The sequence below is a fragment of the Polypterus senegalus genome, chromosome 7, assembly GCF_016835505.1.
Source record: "Polypterus senegalus isolate Bchr_013 chromosome 7, ASM1683550v1, whole genome shotgun sequence".
In the NCBI taxonomy this organism is placed as follows: Eukaryota; Metazoa; Chordata; class Cladistia; order Polypteriformes; family Polypteridae; genus Polypterus; species Polypterus senegalus.
Window position 1 is genome coordinate 17948836 of NC_053160.1, and position 11926 is coordinate 17960761.

The 11926-nt window shown below is 41.1% G+C and overlaps 1 protein-coding gene across 1 annotated transcript in view; it reads right to left on the reverse strand.

The window, feature by feature from the left end:
* LOC120532357 (sialic acid synthase-like) overlaps positions 1-10851 on the reverse strand; it is a 29255-nt gene extending 18404 nt beyond the window's left edge. The window contains exon 1 of the mRNA XM_039758273.1: positions 10615-10851. Within this exon, the coding sequence (XP_039614207.1) occupies positions 10615-10746 (132 nt within the window). The 5' untranslated portion in view covers positions 10747-10851. The remainder of the gene's footprint in view (positions 1-10614) is intronic.
* Between the last annotated feature and the right edge of the window lie 1075 nt (positions 10852-11926).

Here is an 11926-nt window from a genome sequence, read left to right on the forward strand (position 1 = left end):
GTATCCAATTTAGCCTGGACAATTAGAATCTGGATCCTGAGTTGGTTAGTCGTGTGGTGGGTGCGGCAATGCGCTGTATCAGTGCATGCTCCTAATCTCTCTCTCTACTCATTATGAAAGATGCCCAGGGATCTTTTATGACCACAGACAGTCAGCACCTTGTTTTCTTTATTACATCTCATTTGAAGGACAGCACCATATTTACAGCACAGTGTCCCCATCACTGTAATGGGGCATTGGGATCCACATTCAGACCATAGGGTAAGCGCCCCCTGTTGACCACACAAACACCTCTTCCGACAGCAACCCAAGCATTTCCTAGATGGTTTCCATCCAAGTAGTGGCCTGGCCTGAACATGCTCAGCTTCAGGTGGATGACCAGTTCTGAAGTGCATGTGGTATGGCAGCTGATAATCATGACAAACTGTACACTGTGACGGACAGCCAGGTCCCATGCCCGGCCGGGACACCTCTGCTGCACATGTTCCGGGGGAGCCACCATGGACAGCTCAATACATCCTCCGGGACGCTTGGTGGCAGCCTCCCTGGCCGTTGTTCGCTTCCCAGTCTCCCACGTGGCTCCATGGGACATGGAGTCCTCCACAGCCTGGTTGGGAGATGGGGTGGCCGCTAGTTGGTGCTGCCGAGATCCAACAACCCGGATGGACGAGTTATCAGCCCCAATCAGAACCAGCTGGTCAAGCACCTGGAACACTTCCGGGTGGGCTATAAAATGGGCCAGCCTCCCTTTATTCAAGGCCAGAATCGGGAGGAAGAGGGCGAAGTTGCCAGGGAGGAGTGGTGGTGCCAGGAAGGGTTGTTTGAGCTCTGTATAAAGTGTTTTGGGACTGTGTTGGGCCTGTGGGACACGGGGAAGACGTGCGCCCACGGGCGAAGAAAAATAAAAAGCCTATTTGTTTTACACGTGCCTCGTGAGTAAGTCTGTGCCGGGTCGGGCGCTATATAGCACCTTTTACAACACAAAAGATATACACAAAATATCCACACATACACACGCATAAACATGAATGTACCTGAACCAACATATACAAACATAATATTTGACCTCTGGCAGGGTCAATGGACAGCAAAAAGAAATGACTTTAACAATGACCTAAAAGTAATTAATACCTGGGCAGACTTAATGTAATAAGAGAGGGATGAACCACCTCAAAAACCCAATCCCCCCTTTGCTTCAGCCTTGACCTAGGTATCACTTAGGCCTTGTTCACACGGGCGTTAAGTTTTTGGATAAACGAACTTGCTCTGAACGTCCTAGACATTTATGTTGCATTTTGTGGTGGCGATCGATTGACTTCTACACCGGCGTTCGTTTGTCTCTGTCTAACGCCAGCCTGCAGCCCAAATTGTAGTTTGTGTGTTAACCTGTGGAGGCAGTGTCGGGAACTGGATATGAAAGCCCTTGTCGTTTTATTTGAGGTGCCTCCTTTCAATATGGACCATTTTGCTATGTTAGATATTAATCTTCTTGTTTTAAAAATACTCGTAATACGGCGACGTAGGGAGAGAAAAAATCGCCGCCGCTACTGGGTTCATCCTCTGACTGCACAACGTCGGGTTAAAGGAAGTTTTTTTGTGCTTTATGAAGAAATGCGAAAATTTCCGCGCAAGTTTTTTAATTACTGTCGGATGTCGGTTTCCACTTTCGATTGTCTGCTGCAGCTGGTGCAATGCCACATTGCACGCCGATCAACCAATATGCGACTTGGTGTTAGCCCCGAAGAGAGACTACTTGTCACTTTGAGGTAAGGAAACAGTAGTCGAGTGTGCGCTTACACCGGTGTTATGCACTGAAATGTCTAAACGCGCAGAAAACTAACTAGAAGCGGTTTCCTTGCGTTCGTTGGGTTTTGAACGCCAAGAAAAAGCTGCATGTAACGTTTTTTTGATGCCTTATAAACGCGCAGCCGGACAAACGCACGTCACCAAAGCCCGTGTGAACACTCTCATTGACTCCTACGTGTAGAAAACACTCGGCGCTTGATCTGCGCTCACCGGACTCTACGAACGCAAAAAAACGCTCGATTTTAACGCCCGTGTGAACAAGGCCTAAGAGTATCTGGTATAAAACTGCAGTTCTCTCATTGGCGTGTAACCGTAAAGGAGCCCCAAAAAATAAGAGAGGCCATTCCTTTCAAACATTTAAAAGCAAGTGACTAGGTTTTAAAATCAATTCTGTAGAAAACCGGAGGCCAGTGAAACACAATCAGTATAAGTAAGACGGGGTCATGTTTGCGAGAGCCTGACAATAGGTGAGTAGCAACGTTCTGGACTACTTGGAGGCATCATAACAATGCCTGATCAATACCTTAATACAGAGAGCTCCAATAATCCAGGTGTGATGTTATAAAAGCACGAATGGCTTTTTAAAAATCAATAAAGAAAAGCAAAGCCTTTACCTTAGTTAAAAGTCCATGCTGGAAAAAAAAACAAACTACATTTAACCAAAGAGTTTACGTGTTTGTCAAGTTTGAAAGAGTTGTCAAAAATCCCACCTAAGTTCGTAACTGAAGATTTATGATGTATGGTGAGAACAACATCAGGGGCACTAAATATTTATGGGCATCCAAACAACACATACTTAGTTTTGTTGTCAATGAGTAAAAGAAAGTTCAATGCCATCCAGGTTTAAATATCAATTAATATCATGGAGAGACTGTATGGTCTTCCTCTGCATTGTTTTTAGTGGCATATAGCTTTGAGAATCATCAGCATAGCAATGAAAAGAGAAGCTATACTTCCTGACAATAAAGCCTGAAGGCAGCATATATCTCCAAAAGAGAACTGGCCAAAGAATAAAACCCCGAGGAACCCCACCAGTAAGAGGAGCTCATGAAAATGAAAACTCGCCCAGGTGAATAGATAAACGTCTGTTGCTTAAATAGGATAGAAACCCTTTAAGGGCATTACCTTGGACGCCTATACAGTAAGGTGTTCAATGCAAGGTATAAGAATCACATGAGCTATACAGTATCGAAAACTGAGGCAAAACCCAGCAGTACAAGAATAGCAGTGTCAGCAGTTAGAAAGGTTTTTACGGTACTACATATGCACGTATATGTGTTTCTAGAAGAATATCTGACAAACATTTACCTGTTCAAACACGGTCAGAGTAATTGAGTTATTACAGAATGAGAATCAATTTATTTTGCCTCTGGGAACAATGATGACAGAATGAAAACAAGTGACACATCTAAGTCATGAGGAGACATGTTGAGGGTTTGGACCAACTGATGTCCTGATTACATCATTATAGGACACCTACTGTGTATTCTTCTTCGTTGGTAGATCAGGGTCAAAGGCATAAAGCTTGCTGCACTGCCTTATAATTTGTGTTCCAATTGATCACTTTGCTGTGTGAACCTTATATGAGTTCTCATTTTCAGTTGCTAGACATAAAATTCTATCACCGGATTCCTTTTATAGAATTTTCAGATTTTTAATGAACTGCAGTTTGTTATTGCTATCCTGGGTTCGCTTACCGGGTCCTCTCTACGTGGAGTTTGCATGTCTCCCCGTATCTGCGTCGGCTTCCTCCCAAAGACATGCAGGTTAGATGCATTGGCGATTCTAAATTGTCCGTAGTGTGTGCTTGGTGTGTGTGTGTGTGTGCCCTGTGGTGCAGGGCTGGCGCACTGCCCGGGGTTTGTTCCTGCCTTGCGCCCTGTGATGTCTGGGATTGGCTCTTGCAGACCCCGTGCCCTTGTGTTAGGACAATGACTGACTGGAAAATATATGAATATAAAATGACCAGAACTAGCATAAAATCAGAATCAATATTAACCTATGAACGGAAAAAAGGAACTGAGATGATTCCCCATCTAGCTATTAATATTAGCTAATAACGTATCTTATCTATCTATCTATCTAAAACTCAGTAATTACTTACAATTATATAAACAAATCAGAACTTAGAAACGAACTGATTAATTGTATGAAATCCCCCCACCCATAACCTCCCCCGATCTCAATCCCCGTCAATTTCTAAATCTGTCCTCTGTTTGTATTAGTCAGGGAGGCTCCGCCTTTCCCGCATTATTCATTTGTTCAAACACCATATAGCTGCAGGCTGAAAACGTTGGTTCTTAAAAATAATAATCTGCAGATAACATTGTGCTTTCCCCTTCCTTTTGTTTCCAGAAAACTGACATTTCTTACTCTTTTTTAGTTAACTTGCCTAAGGCAGCAGGAGAAAGGAGCCGCGGGGCAAACTGCTTGCGTGCGTGTGCGTCCTGCCCGACTCCAAGTGCACTTGCTGCTGTCAGTCGAGAAAAACGGGAAGATTCACAAAATCTACAAGTTCAAGCAAACTTCTCTAGGTAAATCTGAAACAACTCATTTGCAGCTGAAGAATGTTTCTTCTTTGTAAGATGTACGGGCTCGCAAATTCGCAGAGGTTTTTCAATGGGAAGTTTTTAAAAACTTCCTACTGCGCGATCCGTTCGAGATATCTGAACGAAAATTGAACTGGCGTGACAAATTTCTTAGGTGATTAAGTGTGCCTCATGTTAACAAAATTGGTCCATCGGAGGACCGAGTTGTTTCATGCAGATAGACAGCCATCGGCTTACGCAGTAGGTGTTGCGCGCATTACATCCGAACAAAGAGAACTTTATTAGCGTAAAGAGAAAATGTAGTTTTTTATAAGTATGTGTGACATTAAAGTAATAAAACATAAGTGCGCAAGGGTGTCAGTTTAATTTTTTGACACATCTGAACTAGTGTGGTGTCACCCGTTGCATGCGTTCGGGTCCTAATCTGGATCCTGAGTTGGTTTGTTGTGTGGTGGGTGTGGCAATGCGGTGGATCAGCGCCTGCTCCCAATCTCTCTCTCTCTCTTAGACAGTTCTTTATTAGAAACAAGGGGATTTTCTGTACTATTTCTAAGTAAGAACTTCTGTTTGGCTGAGGGACATGACATGCAATCTTTATTTACATCATGAGTCATTTAAATAGCTGTGTAGTTATAAAAACATACAACGTTTATTTGTAGGAATCACAACAGATTATTTTACTAATTCTCCTAAATTTACAGTAATGTGAGCCCTCCTATTAATTTTTCACTCTATCTTTAAATGGAGTTTTGATTCAAGCTATTCGGCCTCGCTTGAAGCCTAGTTGTTTTTCAAAAACTAACCATAAATGTCCTCTTTCTGTCGAATACTCATGAAAATTAAAGTGTCTTGATGCGATTTAACAGCTCGTTAAACACTCAAGTCACCTCGTCCGACGCAACAAAAATGAGTGAGTGTCATTGGATATGGCGAGTATTACCGCACTGATTAGGGTAAAAGTCATCTTTCAAGTAATTGATCAGGTATATCACTGTATATCTTTTAAAGTACTAGAGCTTTCTTACCAGAAGGGAGCAAACAAACACAAAACTTCCATCTCATTGGAAATCATCTTATCAAAACGTGCGGTCAGTTGATCAAGAATGAGAGAGCAGCAGAAACACCAGCTGAAGGCTTTCTTTCTAGAAAACACATGTCTATGTCTGCCAGACCGAACCCTTCTCAATGCATACTGTATTTTGTAATGATCATACAGTGTCTGTTGTGACAGCACGGCAAGGCAGGTAAGCAAGCTTGAAATGGATTCAGCACCAAGAGCCCTCCCATAGGGCAAAATAAAAGTAAAATGCGAAAAGAATTAAAAAGCTATTTAGATACAATTTATTTGAAACTACCTATTTTCAGTTACAGCTTGCAAAACAAGTAAATATCCGTTAAATATTGTAATTGATTAGGCGTTTATTGCTTTATCTTTCCTTCGTTTTCGAAGTGCTATGTAAAACCCCATCGCTTTACTGAATTGTCAATAAATAAATAAATAGGGCGTTGCTATATATGGTGTAGTTGTAACCTGATTGGTTGTAGTCATTAGACAGTTAACGGATCCTTATCCAATTAAGCAATTGAGTATATTCGACAAACACCAAGAGATAGTTTCTTATTTTGAGGGACTATTTCTGACATAGCAAAACAAACCGAAATATCAAGGTTTTTCAGAAATCCTCGATTAGATGAAGGGGATCGCCCGGGCACAAATAAGACGCACAATATGCAACAGGGTGCGGATGAGAAAAAGACTGGAGCAAACATGACGAAATCAGCGACCAGTTCAATCTAAAGACCCGACACCTGTGTCTGGCATAAAGCTTAAGGACTGATGTGTGTGTGTGTGTGTGTGTGTGTCTGTGTGTCTGCCATGGCACAACAACGTTCGATTGCCTTCATGATTTTTGCTCAACCTTTGCGTGTTCCTAATAATTCAGTTAAATGTACCACAACATGGATAGATGTATTTTTTTTTTAAAGCGCCTCTGTATATCCTATGTAAAAATATATTTTACATATATTTCGTATTTGTACGGACAGAAGCAAACCTAACCTGATGAAGTCAGGGATGCCAGATTATCCGTCCCATTTTTCGGGGGAAACCCGAAATTGTTCTTTATTGTCACGTTATACTTCTTTACTGGGTTCTTCGAACCACATAGAACTGTTGCTTGACAAAACACCATTTCATTCTGGGAAGATTTCTTGCATACTCTTTGAAAAACTTGAAAAAAGGAAATGCTTAATGTATGGTATATAGGTTCCCTATTGGGAGGACATGGAAAAACTTAATTTAGTCTGTGTTTTGCGTGCATCAAGAGTCTTTTTGCAATCGTGACCCATTGGTATTTCACAAATCTGTTACCATCCAATCATGGTTGTTTACTGCATGGAGCCTATTATTGATCTGAATAAATGAAGGTTTTATCTAGAACCTGCTGTGGAGGGGTCTGTTGGTAACCAAAATGGTTCCCCAAACGCAGGGAAGTGGTGGCTCTGAAGCTCGGGATTTGCACTGGCAATCGGAAGGTTGTCGATTCGAATCCCGTAAATGCCAAAAGAGGCTGTGCTGGGTCCTTAACCTGCAATTGTTGAGCGCTTTGAGTAGTGGAAAAAGCGCTATATAAATGTAAGGATTTTTTTTTTAATGTTGGTCCTGGAGAGCCGGATTGGCTACAGACTTTCATTCCAACCAAACTCGCACCTTATTTAATTTTATGGCTTGTTAGTCTGCAATGTAAGGTTCTTATATCATAGATTTTTTTACTCTCCAAGGAAAGCATCCAAATGATTTGAAGCCTAAAAAGATCATTTTTAGTCTGTCATATTTTCTCTTACATGTTTTATTAAATCAACCAGTGCATGGTGAACACACACAGATGTAAATAAAAATAAACTGGATGGAGAACTGCTGGCTGCTTTGTATTTACATTTTATTATAAGGAGCCATTAAAACAATGAATGCAGCTCTTTAAGATTGAAATAAGCAGTCGAAGGTGGGGAACCTTAACAAGCGAGACCACTAAAATGAAGCATCAAAATGTCACTTAAGCAATTAGTGTTTCATCAGCAATAATTGTTTTCTCAATAAGAAACTGGGTTGGAACAAAAACCTGCAGCCACTGCGGCTGTCCAGGAACGACATTGCCCACCCCTGGTCTATGACATCACTCTGAAGAACCACTCCGGCACCTTTATTTTTAAGAGTGCACGGCCATGGGTGAAAAATGAAGGGAGGTTTTGGCAAAAATAGAAATTTTATAAAAATAAGGAATGTGGTTTTCATTACAATTGTCTTCCTATTGTAAAGGCTTCCATACCCTCTGCATTTTCTCCACCTCAAAATGCTTGATGGATGCCTCATTAAACCGTAATCAACATACTGTACACTACAACAGCCACCTGTCATTGCTCCGCCCACTGATCTTGAAGTTTCCGTATAATTGGTTAGCAGTCAGAATAGTCGGGATTGGCGGGCCGTATGACAGCAGCTTTTGATCCCACCTTACCTGTACTATAAGAGAACAGTGTTTCTTTTTTGAAGCTTCATCTATGATGTGTGTATATCAGTACTTAGTAGGTTTAGTTTTGTAGATTGGGGACAATTCTCAAAATAGGGGGAAACAGTCTTACTGACTAGAGGGGTTTCGTGATGAAGCGATGGTGATTTTTATGTCTTCCTGGAAATGAGTTTATCCCTTGGGTTAACGTCAAAGACGGATATTTCAAAACTGCATTTTAATCATGCTCAGAAAAGAGGAATCATGGTCAAGCTCCACCACGTCTCTCCCCGCGGGACCCAGTGCGACAGACGCAGGTACTCTGGAAAAAAAAGGAATATTATGCATCTTTTATGTCCTACATAAGTCTCACATAGACTGGAACATTGAAATTTTGGCATCTGACCTTTTCTTACAGGCATTGTACCATAAATCACTGCCAAATCAGACCAAATTAAATGGACATTCCAGAACAGTTAAGTCTCAAAGCCCGTGGTAATTCAATTTTAAAGAAAAGTGGGTAGAGCAACACATTTAATGCTGTTGTGACATGCCACTTGAAATAGAAAGGCACGAAGAGGAAACAAACAAGCAAATAAATAAAGAAAGAAATTGAACACGAAGGTGGAGTTATTAACCGATGGGCGGGGCGACGCTTTCTAAGAGGATCAGAGGCAGCGTTATAAAAACGATTGTTGGGTAGATGGTAGCGACAACACATCAATAGCAAAAATGTCCATTATACAAAAAAAGAAGACAACTTGGATAAGAGGAAATGGAGTACCCGGCGCCTGTCTGGAAGCTGCAGGTAGGGCTTTGTTTATAACGAGAATTTGAAAGTTTAACTTTTGGAAATTGGCAGCACCAGAGGAAACATACATCTCAGTTACACCGGGTGCCAAAATGTGCCTGAATTTATTCGTCTATTTACAAGCCCAATAACCACGGGCAGAGTTTAGAGGAGTAGTGAAGGGGTCTAAATAATGCAATATATTACTAAAACGAGTCTCAAATAAGGGCTATTTTTCTTCCTTGAGTGTTTTTACGGTCATAACTAACGTAAATATGTCAATAATGAACGAATTACGATTGTGTGTCACAGTATCTTAATGCACCGAGGGTTTTTTTTATTTTATTTTTAAGGTATGTTTTATTGTGAGTAGTATTGATTGCACTTTGTAGTTTTGCAGATTGAGCACTTGTTTAATTGAATTCACCTGTTCATAATTGTATTTAATTGTTTGGGTATTTATCACGTGTGTTGAAACTATTTAATTTGGTGGGAATCGGATTGATGAGTGTGCTAAGAAATGAAAAAAGGGGACTGGGAGGTTGCCAGATTGATGTTGATTATAGGCACGAAAAGACCGAAAACTATTCCACGACGTTTTAGAAGTGGCAGTGGAGCCAGCAACATACATTTGTTTTACTGAGGATCGTGATCAAATGGTCCGGGATGCTGAATCTGGTGCGGTTTCCCTTGAGGAATCAAGAAGCTGCCGGCTATATGTATTAAAATTCTGTGTGCCGAGTCGATCGGGAGCTGGCGGCTCTGATTTGGGCGTTAAGACGCTTCCTGTCTTATTGTGTTTCAGCTTTACTCTTGGAAGGAGAATGAGGTTTTTCGTGTGGACGGAACGTCGGAGTGGGTCGTCAGGAGGATCAGCCTAAAGACTATAGGGAGGCGGACTGGTCTCGGGGGCTTTTTTTTTTCCCCTCTCCCCACCCAAAAGCGAAGGAAAAAGGGAGTCTTATTTAATTTTTTGAAATTGTAATGTCTTTTAAAATAACTTTTTTATGAAAGGGGTTTGATTGGCCATTGAAGGTATCGTGCGCGTGTGCCCGGCACTTCCACAAACGGTGGCGTTTAGGTTTGAGCAACTCTGTCACAAATTAATCTGTCTCTTGAATAACACAAATAACAGAACACGCTCCAACTTTCTAATCCGTTGATTAAGTCCCCGAATACATCGGAAAGTTACGTGCCTGCAAATTGTTAGACAAAGTGTTTATTTTGCCGCTATTACAATAAGCAGAAAACAAACTTAAATAAACGAAGTTTTCTGGCACTAAAATATCGGCATTTGTATTGTTGGTTTAATGTGTCATTTCCTAACCCACTTACTTATTACAGACCGGCCGCAAGGCAAGATCAAACCCTGGACAGGGCGAATACGCAGACGTGCCAATGGACCTTTGGACCGTGGGACTAATACTATGCCACTCGTATTAATGAGACTTAATTATTTTTGCATGAGCTGTGATGTAAAAATGTAGCGGTACAGCCGAGACTCTATATGCTATTATCAGTTGTTCTTCTCTCCAATTCCTAAACGTGAAAACTCCGCTCATGCCAATAACGCAGATTAACTGTATTTTAATGGCTCACTATGAGATTGTGGACCCCCAGAAACGTGCAACCTAGTTTGACTTTTTCAATGTCAACCTAAAACTGTAAAATTGTGTTAGTCCGTATTAAGGATAAAAATGACACGAATCTCAATAAAAGAAAAACCCTATCCAGATTTATTGTTTTAAATTAACGGTAGAGTCTTGACAGTAACGGGAGACCCCCAGAAAATTAAAACTAGTAGTTTTAAGCAAGTAGTGCAGTGCATGGTTTAGCGAGAGACCTTTTTAAGCTTTGAAAAAATTACTTAAATATACATATATGTATGCGCGCGCTGGTTACCTCATACTTTCACTAAACCGTACTTTGATGTATTCTTTAGTAGCAACATTGATTTCCTTACCTTCGCCATCCGGATCATTTTCTTGGCGATCTCAATGTCGCCCTGGTGATTCTGCCCTATTTCAGCAATAATGAAGCAGGGGTGATCCCCGCCAATCATTCTGCCAGGACACAGCTCGAATGTGAGAGGCATTGCGATATTTTAAGTGTAGAATTAGTTTATAAATTAATAAAGACAAGTGTGCTGTGCTGTAGATCGGATGCTGCCAGATCTTGGAGGGAGGCCTAAATCAGGGCAACAGCATCTTTTATTCCCTCGGCAGACACGCCCGCGAATGTCATTCAACAGCCGGAGGAACTTTGGCAACTATAAACGAAAGTGGGTGTGACTTGGAGAAACAGGTCATCGGCTGAATAAAGTATTCCTGTAGGGGCAATTCGCGTTATTTACCGTTTTGCAATGAAGCACTTCTTCTTTTAATTGTTCATGCTTTTAATTGATTCACACAGACAAGTTAGTTACACAAATTTCAGCCTTATGCCGGACAGGAGCCGAAACAGCAGTGCTGATCACTGTAACATCGTGCACTATAGAGCTCATTGTGGATTATATTGCGCCCTCCCACAAGAGACAGCACCTTACACGTACGTGTGTGCCCATTTGAAACCATCCGTCCATCCATTATCCAACCCGCTATATCCCAACTACAGGGTCACGGGGGTCTGCTGGAGCCAATCCAAGCCAACACAGGGCGCAAATGAGTAAACAAACCCCAAGCAGGGCGCGAGGCCACCGCAGCTATTTGAAACCAATTATACAAGTGTTAAGCTAAAAATGAAGTCGAATATTTTAAACACCCTGTCCCGTTGCGGTCTGTTTGGGGTTGGGGGAGTTAACGCTAATAGATTCTGACATGTAAGTTAAATTATTATTTTTTTTTTTTGAAAACAAAAAATGTGTATAGAAAACGTTTTTTCCCTGACCCCCGCAATAAAAAAGACCGTCATTCAACTACACGTAAAACGGAGGGATTGTGAAGAAAAATGCCGATTTTTAAAAACGCGTTTTTGATATCGGAAGAAAATTAGCAGGGGAAAAAATCGGGACTGGTCTCCCCTAGACTTTCTCGGATATTTGAGGAGTAAGCCGCAAAACAATGATTATTTTTATATTATGTACATTAAATAACCCATCAACAACAAATCAAATTAAAATATTCAACAAGTATTATAAAACTAAACTTTACAGCTGCATGAATATGGTTCGCAGAAAAAGCACAGAAGTTGAAATAAATCTACTTTTTTTTTTTTTTTTAAACCTAATACTTGTATGCAAAATTTGGTTGACCTAAGTGTAAGCAAACTCCGCTTAT